This window comes from Arachis ipaensis, chromosome B5, assembly GCF_059453495.1.
Source record: "Arachis ipaensis isolate K30076 ecotype BB chromosome B5, ASM5945349v1, whole genome shotgun sequence".
NCBI lineage: Eukaryota > Viridiplantae > Streptophyta > Magnoliopsida > Fabales > Fabaceae > Arachis > Arachis ipaensis.
This window is the reverse complement of record NC_142440.1, coordinates 120,942,341-120,960,334: the sequence shown is the minus strand read 5'-3', so window position 1 is coordinate 120,960,334 and position 17,994 is coordinate 120,942,341. Positions and strand designations below refer to the sequence as shown.

Genomic DNA, 17,994 nt, shown 5'->3' with positions numbered 1-17,994 from the left:
CCTCTCTCCCTTCTCTCTCTCTCTCTCTCTCTCTCTCTCTCTCTCTCTCTCTTCTCTCTCGCTCCCCTTCTTTCTCCCCCTCCCTCTCTTTGTCTTCCTCTCTCTCTCTGCCTTTTCTTTTTCTCTCTCTCCCTCTCTCTTTATCTCCATCTCTCCCCCCTCCTTTCTCTCTCTCTCTCTCTTCCCCTGCCCCTCTTTCTTCCCCTCCCCTTTCTTTCTCTCTCCCTTTTCTCCCTCTCTATCCCTTTCACTCATTTCTCTCTCTCTCTCTCTCTCTCTCTCTCTCTCTCTCTCTCTCTCCCCTATCCCTCTCTCTATCTTTCTCTCCCTCTCTCTCCCCTTTCTCTCTCTTTCTATTTCTCCCTCTCTCCTCTCTGTCTCTCAATTTCTCTCCCTCTCTTTCTCTCTCTCCTCCTCCTCCTTCTCTCACTCCTCTTTTCCTATCTTTCTTCCTCCTCTCTTTTTTTCTTTTCTATCTCTCTCTCTTTCTCTCTCTTATTTTGGAGAAAAGAGGAGGAGAAAGAGAAGAGGGATATAGAGTGAGAAAATACTGAGAGAGAAAGAGAAAAGAGAGAAAGAAAAGAGAGAAAGAGAATAAAGAGAGAGAGAAAGGAGAAGAAAGAGAGAGAAAATAAGAGAGAAAGAAGGGAAGGAGAGCGAGAGAAAAGGAGAGAGAAAAAGGAAAGGAGAGAGAGAGGAATAGGAGAGAGAAAGAAAAAAGAGAAAAAATGAGAGAGAGAGAGAGAAAGAGGAAGAGAAAGGGGTGGGGGAGAGAGGACGGAGAGGAGAGAAACAAAAGGGGAAAGAGAAAAAAGAGTAAGAGAGAGAGAAGGGGGAAGGGAGGGAGAGAGAGAGAGGAGGAGAGAAAGAGGAGAGAGAGAGAGAGAGAGGAAGAAAGAGGGGAGGAGGAGAGCGAGAGAGGAGGGTGAGGAGAGAGAGAAAAAGGGGGAAAGAGAGAGAGAGAGAGGAAGAGAGAGAAGAAGGAAGGGGGAGGGAGAGGGAGAGGGGGGAGAGAGAGAAAGAGATAGGAGGGGGAGAGAAAAGGGAATGGAGGGAGAGGGGGAGAGAGAGAGAGAGAGGAAAGAGGGGAGGGGAGAAAGATGAGGGAGAGGAGAGAGAGAGGGGAAGGAAGGGAGAGGGAGAGGGGAAAAAGGAGAGAGAGAGAGAGAGAGAGAAATAAAGAGAGAGAGAGAGAGAGAGAGAAGGGAGGGGAATGGAGGGAGAGGGGGGAGAGAGAGAGGGGAAAGAGGGGAGGGGAGAGAGAGGATGGAGAGGAGAGAGAGGAAGAGAGAGGGGAAGGGAGAGAGAAAGAGAGAGAGAGAGAGAGAGAGAGAGAGAGAGAGAAAGGGAGAGAGAGAGAGAAGGAGGGAAACAAAGAGGAGGGGGAGAGAGAGAGAGAGAGAAGGAAGAAAGGGAAAAGAGAGAGAGAGAGAGAGAGAGAAGGGAGATAGGAGGGGAAGAAAGAGGAGAAGAAGAGAGATAGAGGAAGAAAAAGGAGAGGGAGAGAAAGAGAGGAGGGAGAGGAGAGAGAGAGAGAGGAGAGGAGAGAGAAGAAGGAAGGGGGAAGGAGAGGGAGATGGGAGAGAGAGATAGAGAGAGAGAGGAAGAGAGAGGGGAAGGAAGGGAGAAGGAGAGGGGGAAAGGAGAGAGAGAGAATGATAGGAAGGGAGATGGAGAGAGAGAGAGAGAGAGAGAGAGAGAAAGGAGAGAGGAGGGGGAGAGAGAGGAGAGAGAGAGAGAGAGAGAGAGAGAGAGAGAGAGAAGGGAGAAAGAGAAAAAAAGAGTATGGAAAATTAATTTTGGAGTTTAAATAAAACCAGTTTTAATTTGGTTTAAAACTAAATTGAACCATAAAAACTGGTTTTTAATAAACTGGTTTTTCATACAAACTATGGTTTCAGTTTAGTTTTTTATTTAAAAAAACTGGTTTATTTAAAACAGTTTCAGTTCAGTTTCAATTCAGTTCAGTGAAACCAGTTTTTTTGCACACCCCTAAGTTCAATAGCTTTTCCTATATCTACAATGTTGATCAGTTCATAGCCTAAAGCAATCTAAGTTTTGCCAGAAGGTCTTATGGAAAAAAGAAGAAAAAATGAAATTCCTTCATTTAAGACTACAAGTTTTGCTTCTCCAAATTTTTACCTGGATCAAATTTTACCAAAGCTAAAGCAATCAAAGGTTATCGGATTAATTATTACAAATGGTGGGGCTTTGCAGGTATTACATATTACATTATTCTGAAATTGTTAATTAAAGCCATTGTTGTGGTCTTGTGGATTCTGTGCTTATTATACTTTAGGACATCTTTGTCTTCTTTTACTTGTGGTTATTAGTGCCATATATATAGTCAGTAGATTATTTCATCTTTGTTTGCTGTATGTAGTACTTAAGAGTGTAGAATCTTGTTTGGCATCATATTGTCTCTTGTGCTTATTGCTAACTTCTATACCCGTCATGGACTTAAATACATATACGTACTTTAGCATCACTCTTATGCAAACTAAAGAAGTTGAAATAAGTTAATATATGTGCAGTAGAGGGGATGCAATTTTTTAAGTATTTTACCTTTGCTGAAAACCTTCATTGCCAAAGAATCATGTGTTCTTCTATTTTTGTTGAGCTTAAAGCTTCCTAGGTACCGCCACTTACTTTTTTTGTTTTGCATTTGTATGGTTGTCTAAGTTGCTAGAGTTAACTTGAGAATGATATACATTTTTGAAGTCTATTCTCCCTCCTGGCATGGAAGATATTCAGAGGTTATGATGCAGGGTTGCTTTTCATCAGAAAGCATTGGATATGCCGAACACAGTGAGGATTCCAAATTTTGTTTTGAGGCTAATTGAGGGATGTGCTAAACACAGTGGGGATGATATGAAGAAAATACTTTCCATAGCAATATATATATAATTTAGTTATCTAAATGTAATATTTTGATGTGTTATGTATTTTTTTGTAAATAGACATTACCCAGTATTACATATAATGAATAAAAATATATCCAGCTTATAATATAAATTTTATTATCTTAGATTTTTTGAATTTCTCATTTTTAGATTTATTTTGTGATTATCATAAATTTGGGATGCGATTATGCTTTAAAAAAACAAATCTCATAAAATAGAGTAGGCTATGGTCACGGTTTTTAAAATAGAGTGACCATAGATAAGCTATGATCACGGTTTTAAGGAGAGGTGACCATAGAGTTATGGTCACGGCGAAAACCGTGACCATAGATAAGGCTATGGTCACGGTTTTAAGGAGGAGTGACCATAGAGGCTATGGTCACGGCGAAAACCGTGACCATAGATAAGGCTATGGTCATGGTTTTAAGGAGGGGTGACCATAGAGGTTATGGTCACGGCAAAAACCATGACCATAGATAAGTCTATGGTCAAGATTTTAAGGAGGGGTGACGATAGAGGCCATGGTCATGACAAAAACCGTGACCATAGATAAAGCTATGGTCACGGTTTTAAGGAGGGGTGACCATAGATAAGGCTATGATCACGGTTTAAGGATGGGTGACCATAGAGCTATGGTCACGGCGAAAACCGTGACCATAGATAAGGCTATGGTCACGATTTTAAGGAGGGGTGACTATAGAGTCTATGGTCACGGCGAAAACCGTGACCATAGATAAAGCTATGGTCACGGTTTTAAGGAGGGGTGACCATAGAGGCTATGGTCACGATGAAAACTGTGACCATAGATAAGGCTATGGTCATGGTTTTTACGTGTGACCATAGATTAACCTATGGTCACGGTAAAAAAACGTAGCCTAAAGTGTCAGAATTTGAAAATTGAAAAACCGTGACCATAGATCTATGGTCACCCTTTTTACTAGCTATGTTCACGGTTTTTTACCGTGACCATAGGTCTTTTTTTTGTAGTGGTTTATGCTGAGACAGAACCCTTAATGGAGGACGGAGAGGGATTAAAAGCAGAGTATATCAGGCTCAATGGACAACGAACAAAGTAAAAATCTTTCTCTGCTATACTACTATTTTTAATGTGTTTTTATTTTGTATACTATTAATCATATTTTACTTATTTCTTGCTTAGCTATGATTGCGGGATATACGTCATGAAATGGCTCGAAACAATTGATCCCTGAAAGACAAAAAAAGGGAAGAGGTATCAATATAAAAACTAGACACAAGTAAGTAATTTCTAAATTAATGAAATTCGTTTCACTTCTTATTTCGGTTGGGATTCATTTCTTATGTAACTAATTCCTTTCAATTGAATTGTAGGAAGAAATTGATCCCTTCAGGCGTGAATATGGTCCAAACATTCTCTTGGACAAAATGAACAAAATTAGAGAACAAGTGATTCGGGATTCTGAAGCCATAAGACTCCCACAGCCATCAGCTGCCTTCTCTAGCCCTTTTTGTAAATTCATATCTAGAGACATATATAGTAAATAGGATATACTTTTTTTGACTGGTTGTAATTAACAATATTTTATTTAACTTATTTAAAAAGGCAAACACTGCTTCTTTAATGTATATATGTGAATATTAATGTAAATTTTATTGGAAATCTAATGTTAATAGAAAATATAATGTTAATGTATATATCTGTTGGAACTCTATGGCTGCTGTTTCTTTCTAGGTTCACAATGAATGGATTCAGGGTACTTATCAAACGTTAAGAGCCCCCAAAATACAAATGAACCAAAATTAATACACTGGATGAACCAAAAAAGTGCATATATCACTATAGTAGAGAGCTAATTTGAAAAAAAATGTATATATCAATATTCAATTTCAGAAATACCTGAACCCTTTGACATAACAAAATAAAGTGACTATTTAATAAACTAAAAAGTGACTATTCAATAAAGAATTTCAGTAATTTAATATGAAAAATAAAAAAGTGACTATTCAATAAAGACTAACACCAGTCAGAAATCAACCTTCCTATAACTTCAATGAACCAAAATTTGCTCATATATGAATGAAAATTTATGTTAAAAAAACTAAAACTCCTATAATCCTCTCCAGGATCATTTATATCCTGTGCATTATAAAGGCTGTAGCTTGACTGAATCATTGATCCATCGTCTAAAAGGTTCAACAACAAAAGAGAAAATAAATCTTATATTAGCAAAATACACAAATGAATGTTTCCCTAATCAAAATCAGATCAATGTTACCTCGCTTGGAGCTGGCTTTTTCTTTTTCTTCGTAGCGTTTGAGACCTTTTTTCCAGGTTTGATCCCAGTCTGTTTTTCAGCCGGAAGCAAATCAATGTTACCTCTCTTGTTCTAACACGTGGCGGATTTTGAAGGTCGTTCACATTGCTCAACGTCGCTTATTCGTGGAATAACAAACTTTTCCCTTTGCTTCTCGCTTGATATTCTTGCATCTCGGCCATGATATTGTCAAACGCTCGGTCCATAATTCTGGTAAGCTCCTCAGACTTTGACGCAAATTCGTAAATATTGTACGACTGAAATACCAAATCGTCGAATCTCTTACTTTTCGGCTCCAATAGAGGCTCGTCTTGGCTGCTCTTGATGTGTGTATGCCTCCTCTTTATGTTCTTGCTCCAGCGTTCCAGTATGTATTTCGGTGCCACGTTATCTACTCGCTCGAAGCTTAAGATGCTTAGAGAATGTCGGCACAATATGCCCCTTGACTCAAACAGCAGGCACTAGCACTTGACCTCTCGTGATACTGTGTCGTAGGTGACGAAAAACTTGTTGAATGTGGATTTAGAAACCTGCTCTACAACTTCGTATGTTGTGAAACATAGGGTGGAATGCATTGATCTTGTGATGCAGTTCACCTTTCCTTCGAATTATCCTTGAACTTCCCTAAACTTCTCGTGGGTATACACGTGCTGAAACTGAGCCTCTATTGTTGATTTTGTTGCGCACGGTATCACAGTGTGAAAATCTGTAGCATCAAATTTTCTCTCTCTTTATCCTCTTCTTGCTAGGCAATTGTCGTATTGCTTCACGAATTGACTCAAGGAGCTGTTGCGTATGTTGAACTTGTTGAAAAATACGTGCATGCTCTCGCTTCTGTGTGCTTCTCATCCTGGACCAGAAGTAGTGATCCAGAAAAATAGGAATCCATATATGGCGATCTTCATATAGCTAAACATGAGCTAGCATAAACCAAAATCTATGTATGTTTTAACCCAAAAAGTAACAGCATGAAAATAATTCAAATTAAAATTTCGGTTGCCTGAGAGCCACTTATTGCCTCTGAGATCGTACTTTGTGATGAAATCATTCCAGTTTCTGTCGAATGCGTCTTTTGTGAACGAGTTCCAAACGACGTGGCTCATCTCGATGGCCCTTTGCATCGATGCGTATTGGTCGGTGAGAATGCCTTTTGGTACTTTCCCTCCCATGCAACGTAGCCAACACTCAAATAGCTGTTTGAATGATTAGATGTCCTCATTTTTCATCAGGGCGCATCCGAAAAGTGTCGACTGACCGTGGTGATTCACGCCTACAAAAGAACTAAAAACCAAATTGTACCTGCAAAAACGGACACTCTCACAAGTTATGAACGGAAATGTGTAGATTCAGTGAACCTAAAAACTTAATTTCGGTGAGTCAAATACCTGTTTGTGTTGTAGGTGGTGTCAAATAAAACCACGTCTCCAAAATACTCGCATGCAGCCCTGCTTCTTGCGTCAGCCTAGAATGCATTTTGATGGAGTGATCGCATTCGAGGTTGAGCTCGAAAAAGAAATTTTGGTTCTTCTCTTTCATTCTTAATAGGTACTTCCTGAATTCTTTGGGATCGTCTATTTTGAAAATATTCCGTACTTCCCTTGTGATGTAATTTTTCATGTCTTTTTATATAAAACTTAGTTCCCGATGACTGCCAGCTGCTGCTATGAATGATTGGTAAGTTTTTCTTGGTCTTATTCTGGCATCCTCGTTGGTTTCGATGGTGCGACGTACAAACATGCTTAGCTCCCTGTGTTGTTTAAGCATCTCTACTCGGTCTGGACAGCAAGGGTGTGAATGATTCAGAACAACTTTGAAAATTATCCAAAAGACCAACGTCCTTTAATATGTGTACGTAAATCCTGGCTGGACAGTTTATGCCGGCTGAGGAATTTGTCTTCAGAGTTGGAGATATCTTGGATTTTCACCTCTCTCTTTGCTGCATACGATTAGTTGATTCTTAATCTCGTCTTCCTTTCGAGTCGTGTTTCTTATTTTGGTAGAAAAACCAACAGGTTAGGAATAATTTTTGTAGAACATTCTAGCTTCTTCTAGTGTCTTGAAAATCATTTCAACCTTTGAGACAAATTGTTCATCCACAACACATCTGATATGCATAATGAACCGAACATATTATTAAGGTGAAACAATTGTATATATAGTACTAAATGAACGGAACATTATCCATTATATAAATTCAAATTTGAATAGCTGTCTACATAATGAACCGAACATGTTATTAAGGTGAAACAATTATATAGTACTAAATGAATGGAACATTATCCATTATATAAATTCAAATTCGAACAGTTTTTTTGCATAATGAACTGAACACGTTATTAAGGTGAAACAATTGTATAGTGCTAAATGAACGGAATATTATCCATTATATAAAATCAAATTTAAAACACATGTATCTACAATTTAGAGATTATCAATTTAATTCAATTAAATTCAATTCAGAACACCTGCGTCTATTCAATTCAATTCAATTTAGCAATTGCATTTCATTCAATTCGATTCAAAAAATAATCCAAACCTCGTCTGCTTGATTCGTTTCAGAAGAATAATCCAAATCGTTCTCATTCAATTTATTTGAAGTTGAATAATTCTTTGTTTTGATAGCCTATTGAAATCTGAAGAAGATAAATCCACAGATCAAAGAAGAAAACGAAGAAGAATAGGAAGAAGAACGACGAGCAACAGAGAAAAACAACGAGCAGCAGATAAGAAAAAAGAAGAAAAACGACGAGCAGCAGAGATTGCAGATCCAAAAATTACAATGCAAATTGTTAACGTCGAAGAATGTTTACATTGAAGAAGAAGCTTTACGTAAATATGTTATGTTAATAGGAGGGAGAGGGGGGAACGCGTGTATTTCACATAACTTGGGAGGAGAGGAGGAGGAGGCTGATGAGCGGATAATTTATACGCTTTTTGGCATTGTTTTTAGTATGTTTTTAGTATGATTTAATTAGTTTTCATTATATTTTTATTAGTTTTTAATTAAAATTCACATTTCTGGACTTTACTATGTTGTGTGTTTTTCTGTGATTTTAGGTAATTTCTGGCTGAAATTGAAGGACTTGAGCAAAAATCTTATTCAGGCTGAAAAAGGACTGCTGATGCTGTTGGATTCTGACCTTTCTGCATTCGGAATGGAATTTCTGGAGCTACAGAACTCCAAATGGCGCGCTCTCAATTGCGTTGGAAAGTAGACATCCAGGTATTTCCAGCAATATATAATAGTCCATACTTTGAATAAGGATAGACGTGTAAACTGGCGTTCAACTCCAGTTCCATGCTGCATTCTGGAGTCAAACGCCAGAAACAGGTTGCAAAGTGGAGTTCAACGCCAGAAATAGGCTACAAACTGGCGTTCAACTCCAAGAGAAGCCTCTACACGTGTAAAGCTCAATGCTCAGCCCAAGCACACACCAAGTGGGCCCCGGAAGTGGATTTCTGCATCATTTACTTATTTCTGTAAATCCTAGTAACTAGTTTAGTATAAATAGGACTTTTTACTATTGTATTTACATCTTCGGATCAGAGTTTTTGATTAGTTTTATGCTATCTTAGACTTTTGTGAGGGCTGCCCATTCGGCCATGCCTGAACATTTATCACTTATGTATTTTCAACGGTAGAGTTTCTACACACCAGAGATTAAGGTATGGAGCTCTGCTGTTCCTCAAAGATTAATGCAAAGTACTACTGTTTTTCTATTCAATTCAAGCTTATTCCTTCTCTAAGATATCCATTCGCACCCAAGAACATGATAAATGTGATGATTATGTGACGCTCATCATCCTTCTCACTTATGAACGCGTGTCTGACAAACACTTCCGTTCTACATGCAACCAAGCTAGAATGAGTGTCTCTTAGATATCTAATACAGGAGACCGAGTCCGAGATATTAGAATCTTCGTGGTATAAGTTAGAACCCATGGATGGCCATTCTTGAGATCCAAAAAGTCTAAACCTTGTCTGTGGTATTCCGAGTAGGATCTAGGAAGGGATGGCTGTGACGAGCTTCAAACTCGCGAGTGCTGGGTGTAGTGACAGACGCAAAAGGATAGTAAATCCTATTCCAGTATGATCGAGAACCGACAGATGATTAGCCATGCAGTGACAGCGCATTGGACCATTTTCACATAGAGGACGGGAAGTAGCCATTGACAACGGTGATGCCCAACATACAGCTTGCCATGGAAAGGAGTAGGAAGGATTGGATGAAGACAGCAGGAAAGCAGAGGTTCAGAGGGACGAAAGCATCTCTATACGCTTATCTGAAATTCTCACCAATGAATTACATAAGTATCCCTATCCTAATTTAATTGTATTTTCGTCCACTATAATCTCTTAATATATTTGAATCCGCCTGACTGAGACTTACAAGGTGACCATAGCTTGCTTCAAGCCGACAATCTCTGTGGGATCGACCCTTACTCACGTAAGGTTTATTACTTGGACGACCCAGTGCACTTGCTGGTTAGTTGTACGAAGTTGTGAAACAGATATAAGATCATAAACGTGCGTATTGAGATTTTAGCGTCGTTACCAAGGAAGGAATGATCACGATTTCGCACACCAGAGGCGCGTCTAAAAAAAATGCTTGGATGACTTGGTTAGGTTTTTTGCATGAAAGTGGAGCATTACTCATATATATATATATATATATATATATATATATATATATATATATATATATATGAGAAATTCTCCAAATACAAGTATTTTTTATACATGTCTTTACAAGTGCACATTCTTCTTCTTCTTGCGCACGTTCTTTTTCCTCTTCCTCTTCTTCTTTTCTTTCGTTTCTTGCCTTCTCTTTCTCCTTCTTCAACCATTACTGCACGTTTTCACTGCACCTTCTTTTCTTTCGTTTTTTGCCTTCTCTTTCTCCTTCTTCAACCGTTTCTGCACGTTTTCACTGCACCTTCTTCTTCTTCTTGCTGCACGTTCTTCTTCCTCCTCTTCTTCTTCTTCTTCTTCTTCTTCTTCTTTTTTTTCGTTTCTTGCCTTCTCTTTCTCCTTCTTCATTTACGTGCTTTTCTCTCTGTTTTCTTTCTTCGTTATTCTCAATTTCCATTATTTTTTGACATCAAGCTCTGAAATCATTTTTGAAGAAGAAGAAGCAGCAGAAGATGAGGAGGAGAAAGAGAAAGAGTTCTGAATTATGCATAAGGTGTACTTCAACGAATTTTGGATGTATTTCTTAAATCCTTTGAGTGTAGTTTTTGTAATCCTTTGGGTGTATTTCTGTAATTCTTTGGTGTATTTCTATAATCGTTTGGGTGAATTCATGTAACCGTTTGGGTGTATTTCTATAATCCTTTGGGTGTATTTCTGTAATCGTTTGAGTGTATTTCTGTAATCGTTTGGGTGTATTTCTGAAGTTCCATTATCTTCAAATTTGGCAAGAAACTCGTTTTCATAGAGGAAGAAGAAGAGTCGTTTATAATGCATGGTGAGTAGCGTGCTTTAGAAACAGGAAGTGGTTGAATAACGTGCGTTTATTTACTCTTGAATGTGGGAGTGTAATGCGTGTTTTTTGTTGGGCTTGTGCCAACTTGTAAGACTTGTAAGCCAAAAAGACTTGTATGTGTAGCAGGCCTATGAAAGCGGGGTAAAATGTTAAATTATATTCCATAAATAATTCAAAAATAAAGTGCTGAAAAATATATAAACTTTTTATTTAATTTAAATAAAAAGAATAAATAAATAAATAAAGTAGACCAATTATATAAGCAAAAGACAAATAGAAGCAGAATGAAATTTTCAGTGTCTATTTTTTTTTTTTTTTTGGTAGGTGGATTGGACAACCTCCAATTCTAGGTACACAACACACCCACACACTCCTCACACATTTTATCACATTTTTCCTCAATTGCATTCTCTAGGGTTTGAAACATCAATACTTGAAATATTAAGGCCTACTTCCTTTCATGCATGTAGTTGAACATTTGAACTTAATGTCACATTTGTATCATAGAGTCCATTAACTTGAAACTCAGGAGGCACATCTTCATATTGAGGTAGAGCAAAACTATATGGCTGCACAGATTGTATATTCCCTTTGTAATAGCATGGCGATGAAGAGTTCTGGTTGTTGCTTCCATCTCCAGTGTAATTTAGAAAATGAACTTGTATATCATGAGTGCTAAAAGTACCAACTGGTTGCTCCCAATCCAAAGTCCCATTTTTTCCCATAAGTTGCATAGTATTTTGGTCAAAATGAAGAGTGGAAGATTGTGATGAACTTCCCCCTAATTGCGAAGGGTAGAATGGTAATTGGGTGGTATAATCAATAATGGGTTTCATGGGAAGGTGAGGAATAAACTGTGCTTGCTGAGACTTGTTTGGCATAAAATTAAGGTAGCTACTAGGGTTTGATGAAGCCAAGTAAAGAGTAGCAAAAACATTCTCATCAACATTGTCTTTTGATTCTACCATTATTGCTTTTCCCTTGGGATCTTGCTTTAGCATGTTGATTCTTTGATTGCAAGACACAATCTTAGAATCCAAAATGCCAGCAAACATTATCAGTTGGTCTTCCCTAAGATCATTAAATGAGGTATCCCAAGTAGGATACGTGATCTTGGGCTTAGGCTTCTCCTTCTCCTTGTGCACCTTAGAAATCTCACCTTCAACTTTCTTAACCCTATCTCTATAATACTTTTCAACATCATAGATCCTAGGAGGTCTATCACTTGTTGTGTTATGGTACTTTTGAATGATTCGGCGTACCTGGTCGGTATCTTGGGGCCATGTCTCAGGTTTGGTGGGTCTTTGACCATCAAAGTTGGGGCCATAGATAATTAAACAAACATCAACACCACAAAGAGTGGAGAACTCGTCCACTTTCTTCATTAATCCATTCTTTCTCTTTACAAATGTTGTCTTCCTAGCTTTTTCTTTCTGAATTAGCTCCATTGATAGTCTTCCACGACCCATTTGCTGAAATTTATGCATTCTAACATTCTTAGAAACAACGTCTTTCCTCGCCTGTAAATAACATATTGTTTTAAAAATAATACAACGCATCCAAGTCTTTTTTATTAATTAAATTCAACTAATTGGTCTAACATAACAAAAATCAGTTATGACAAGCTTATTCTAAATTTTATTGTTTAATTTAGTTAAACTTAGTTCATAAAAAAATTTTGAAATTGTAAAATTACTCTTTTTTTTATTTAAGAGATTGATTTAATTATTTTAATTTTTATATATAATATTAGTTATTGTTGAATCCTATTTGAACAGTGTCACAATAATTATATTAATTATTTATTTTTTTAACACAAAAATGACAAATAAGGTGAATGAACAATTGTGGCGCAATGTGTGAAGTCCAATTAAAAATATGAAGAAAAGAAAAAAGAAAATAAAAACCATGAAGAGGACAGAAGCTAAAAAACTGAAACAAAATGTAATAATGGATATCAGAAATGTTTACTAACAAAAATTAATAAAAAATAGTTAAAATTTATTTTATTTAATATTTATTAATTATTATTAAAATTAATAAATATTAAATAAAATAAATTTATTTTTTTTTTCTTTCTAATTAGTATTACCGATTCATACATGGTTGGTCCATTCCTTCAGTCTTACGTAGAGTGTTTTGTTTTTCATCTAATTAATAATATATTTTATTAGATGTCTTTTAGAAAAGATGCTATTATTTAGAAACAATATTTACATTTTGGACTAGTTTTAGTTCGATTTTTTCTTTGATTTTGTTTACCTATTTATTATTTTATTTTGAGTAAATTTTAAAATTTTCTGATCATATCTTTATTTTCAATAAAATAAGATATTTGCAATTATTATCATCAACAAGTAATATATTGAATATATTACGTGTACATAAAAAAATAACTGCGGAAGTCAATTATAAGTATAAAATATATATTAAAAATAAATTAAACTATACATATATTTATATATGAATACATTGGTAGCTAATTTTAATAATTGATTTTAGTGTACAAATGGTATTTTGGTGCATTCTACCACATAGATCAAAATTTTATAGAGAAAATATAAATAATTTTTGTGATTATTTTTGATTGTATGAAAAAAATTTCTTCTAGGGATTGAACTTGTTAATTGTACTATTTGATTCCATAAAAAAAATATCTACGAACTTACATCTTTATATATAATTCACTAAAATTTTTAGGAATAGATCCTCTCCATTTTTTTAACAATTGAGGGAGTAAAGTGTGATCTCTCACCATTAATTTTATAAGTGGAATCAAAAATAAATGAGAGAGGGAGCAATGAAGGGTTAGAAATCACACTTTACATTATCAATTTTTTTTAACAATTGAGAGGATCCATTTCTAACATTTTTATATATCTAAATATGAAGGTGGCTATAATAAATGATAGACACATTATGATGAAGTATACATAAAGGACATGAACACATTACCACACGTTAAATTTTGGACTTCTTTTTTACGTGGAGAAAAAGTCTAAATGTTAGTATCTAGATTTATGAGAGCGAAAGAGGAGAGGTCTGATTTTGTCAAAAACATAAGTATTGAGAGAGAACACAGTCCAGGTTTTTCAGCAGAACAACATACTTTGAGCATCTATTTCTCACTTGTTTACTATTGGATCAGTGTGAATTCTGAACGGTGGAAATTTTGATTGTAGATATACAGTTGGAGAAATTGAATTCGGAGAGAGATTTTTTTTTTGGTATCTTCATCTTATTTATTCTTGTTTATGAATTTTGAAACTTTGATTGTTTGACTTGTTATATGCACATTTTATACAGTAATTTGTGACTCTTTTGTATCCTCTATATATATATATATTATAGTAAAACTATTTTTTAGATTTAGGTGATTCGTGTTTTTACTTCTTACATTAAAAAAGTTTTTTATGTTAAAAATTTTGGGATGATAGCTTACTTTTATTTTTTTGTTTATGTGATTTTTTTGCTTCTATTTAATATTATTGTACTGCTATTATTATTTATTATGAGTGGAAATTATTACTTATTATGAATGAGAATTATTACTCTTCTTATTCTTATAAGTAAAAAATTATGTGTTTTATTCCTATCACACACATAATAGCTTGAATCGCTTGCTACAGGTGAAGTGGAGCTGCTGATGGAGTTTCTTTTATAATAGTATTCATTATTCTGTTTTATGAGTAGTGTTAGGAGTGGTTGGTTTATCTTGTGTGTGTGCTCTTTTGTGTGTCATAGTTGTTGTGGTTTAAAGTGTAATTTGTAACACCCTACCATACAAAGTCTTATGCTTAAGTCATAATTCAGAGATGGCAAGGTATTACGACCTCTAAAACAAAAATTTAGTACGTATAGTAGTATGAATAATTGATTATAACTAGGAGCCTTTGTAGAAAAAGGGGGTAAACAAAAAACCGTAACTCGAACGGGCAACACTCCGATCGATAACGTAACGAACCGGGATAAGCTAACGCGAGATCATATATATAAAGAGTGTCAAAAACAAGACTATCAAGACTCAAAACCCGGCTGCGAAGAGAACCGGTCCGAGCATAGCAATATATACATATGATAAAATAAGGAAACCCCAAAGGAAACCCAAAGGGACACAAATACAGAAAACCTATTCTCCAAAAATCCCCTCTAGAAGGAGTCATCACAGTTTGTATTATTTAATGGAGATAAAAGTATCTAAACAAGATATATAGACCAAAACAGAGTCCCGAGAACAAAGGATCTTCACTAAATCCAGAAGTCTCCAGCATGCCTCAACGAGAAGCCTCGCGTCCTGCATCTGAAAACCACAAAATCCGCATGGGTGAGAACCAGAGGTCCCCAGCATGGTAACAGCTTCCACATATATAATACATAATAATAGAGGAAAGCCGAAGGCAATCCTAGAACTTCCCCCAGATAATATCAAAGCTTATAAACAAGCTAAACCGTAAGTGGCAACTGACTAAAGATCCTTCAGTCTAACTAATACTTCCCTTTCCAATTTCTTCAGACCTCCCAACCACCAGCAGGAGTATAATATGGCAAACACAGTTATATCAGACAAGAGATATACAAATAAGAACAGATAGGGCATTTAGACAATTAGCAAGTAATATGCAGTCAAATAGGTAATCTCAAACAATTCATGTAGTATGCTTATGATGCATGCCTGTCCCCAGTGGCTGATGATATCATCTGTCGGTTATAGAGCCAACCCGACAAGTCCTGGTAGCTAACCATTGGACTGTCCCTCTGTCGTGCATCCCCAACTCGAGTTATACTCATCATAAACTTGATCATAATCATGATCCTTATCCATCACCCTCACTGGTGAATATTTATGGGGGTGAGTTCATCCGGGCCTTTCACAGTGCCCGGCCACACTTACGACATAGGGTCAAAAGAGCTTCGAATCTCAACCTGGAGCACGTGGTGGCTAGCCACTGCTACTACCCAGGGAAACCCTCATCTCCAATGGTGGAAGTGCCAACATTCACAATTCATTCAACAGCATATATGCATTTATACTTAGCCATAAACATGGCTCCGCCGCCACACGGCATAATCCAGCCATCCGGCTCACGGTTAAATCCATAACCAGTCAATTCATTAACAATTACGGCCATTCGGCCCATGGCATAACAAGCACTTCCACCGCCATCCTCCACATCTCACATAATCATCTTTGATCCTCATGGATCATTCATTTTTTCCTTGCTTCACTCGCAAGTTACCACATTCACTAGCCCTTTTCCTCATGCTAGGCATATCATAATGATTTAAGACATAAGTGGTGAGATTGGAGGCTTAGAAGTATGAAGTTTGGCTTTTAAAACTCAAAAATCAACTTTGGGATGAAAACAGGGCCACGCGTACGCGCACTCCACGCGCACGCATGGATGGCCTTAAAACTCATCGAAGCGCAAGCGTCATACGCGCGAACGCGTGGGTTGAAAATTAGCCAAACGACGCGCACGCGTCAGCCACGCATACGCGCGAATACATTGTGCCCCAGGCACAAAACTGGCACAACTCTGGCACAACTCTCTGGAAAATGGCTGGGCATTCGATGCAGCGCATCGACGCGCTCGCGCACACCACGCGCACGCGTGGATGATGCTTTCTCAAAGAACGGCGCGTACGCGCCAAGTGCGCCTACGCGCGAGGGGTCATTCTGCTAAAAATTTTCTAAGTTAAAAGCTGCAGAATTCACAGATTCAACCCCCAATCTTCCGACGGTCATAACTCTCTCATTTTAAATCATTTTTCACCCGTTCTTCGAACGGCATGGACATCCCGGATCCAATTTCATTTCTAAACAGATTTGGCACAAATCAAAGATTCGTATTCCAAGTTATGTCCCGTCAAAGTATGCCCAAAAACCATATTTTCATTCAAAACCACAAAGTGCCATTTTCAAAACAAGCCACTTTCAACTCTTTTCAAGATCAATCAAAACATGCCAATTTCAACCCTTCTCTTTGAAATCATTCAAAATGTACCAAAATCAACAACAAGCCATCCTTAACTCACACATTGACATTTTACCAAAATTCCCAAAACTACCTCCAACCATTTTAACACTTCTCAATCAATGGCTAAAAGACAAACACAATCTCATGTCATACATCCTTCTCATCCCAATTTCCAATAATATCAATTTCCAAATCAACCATCATTATACATGATCAACATCATACTCACCATCAACATGATACCACCCATCAATTAAACCTCAATCATCCATCAAGCATATATCACAACATGCATTTCTCATATATCACACAATCAAGGCATCAATATTCATAATCACATATATGAACACATCATATATCTCAACCATTCAACAACACCAACAATTCAATGCCTATCTTAGGGCCTCTAGCCTAAGTATTTCCTACCACATTACATATTAGATACGGGAAACCGAAACCATACCTTAGCCGATTTCTCAAGCTCAACCGGAGCACTTCCAAACCACTTGTCCACAAGCTCTCAAGGTATCAACACCTCCAAGAACAGATTTTGTCACACAAAACCCTCTTCCAAGCTTTCCAAAATCACCAATCAAGCTCCAATATTCACATATACACAACCTAAGCCGCAATCATCATATCCATACACAACATCTCAATACCCAAACATCATAGAACAACAATTTACACTAGGGTTGAGAATCTTACCACACCCAAGGTCCAAGGAGACAAGATTAACTTTCTTCTTCAAGAGAGTTGGGTCCTATAACATCAAAGAACCCAAAATCTCAACATTTTTGCTCATGAAACTCGAAATCAAGGGCTGGAATTTCGAAAAGTAAAACGTGGCTTACCTCAAAATTAATTGTATGGGTTTTGTAGAGCTCTCCGCGGTGAACGCGTGGCCGCAAACGGAGCGGCAATCGGAGCTCTAGATCAAAAGTTATGGTGGTTTGAAGATCAAGTGAGAGATAGAACTTGAGAGAGTGTTCTTCTCCTCCCTCACTCCATTTCAGCGTGTGTGTGTGTTTAATGAGGAGAGAGAATGCTGAAAACTAGGGTTTTGGTTTAGTTATGTTGGGTCAAGGGCCCACTTTGGGTCCGGTCGGTCCGGTTTGGCCCGTTCGGTCCAATCTTGGTCCGATTTCTATAAAATTTGTACCGAAATTCTCGTCTCAATCTCCTCTATCACATTTAGCCATAAAAATAACATTTTTGGATTTCTAGAATAAATTCTCATTTTATGGGTTAGTTAGCCGTTAATTGACTGGGTCTTACATAATTATTGTGATTTGATAAAATCATGTGATTCGTGGACATTATCCAAAGAATG

At 37.0% G+C, this 17,994-nt stretch overlaps 1 protein-coding gene and 1 long non-coding RNA gene across 2 annotated transcripts; both read right to left on the bottom strand.

Annotated features, from left to right (window-relative positions):
• Nucleotides 1-10,037: 10,037 nt before the first annotated feature.
• LOC107640879 (uncharacterized) lies at nucleotides 10,038-12,152 on the bottom strand. Its single transcript, XM_088487191.1, has 2 exons — nucleotides 11,202-12,152; nucleotides 10,038-10,142 (listed from the first exon to the last, which is right to left on the bottom strand). The coding sequence occupies exons 1-2, from the start codon at nucleotides 12,150-12,152 to the stop codon at nucleotides 10,038-10,040; spliced, it is 1,056 nt and encodes a 351-aa protein (XP_088343317.1).
• Nucleotides 12,153-14,846: 2,694 nt separating this feature from the next.
• LOC148565597 (uncharacterized) lies at nucleotides 14,847-17,672 on the bottom strand. The gene is made up of 4 exons (XR_015883735.1): nucleotides 17,516-17,672; nucleotides 17,370-17,424; nucleotides 17,125-17,282; nucleotides 14,847-14,983 (listed from the first exon to the last, which is right to left on the bottom strand). It is a non-coding gene; the product is annotated as an uncharacterized LOC148565597 (long non-coding RNA).
• Between the last annotated feature and the right edge of the window lie 322 nt (nucleotides 17,673-17,994).

Excerpts from the sequence above, each read along its gene's own strand:
- LOC107640879 (XM_088487191.1), bottom strand. The coding sequence starts at position 12,152 with ATGGGTCGTGGAAGACTATCAATGGAGCTAATTCAGAAAGAAAAAGCT. Across the intron at positions 10,143-11,201 it reads ATGTGCCTCCTGAGTTTCAA|AGAAGAAGGTGCAGTGAAAA; the intron begins GTTAATGGACTC and ends GCAGCAAGAAGA.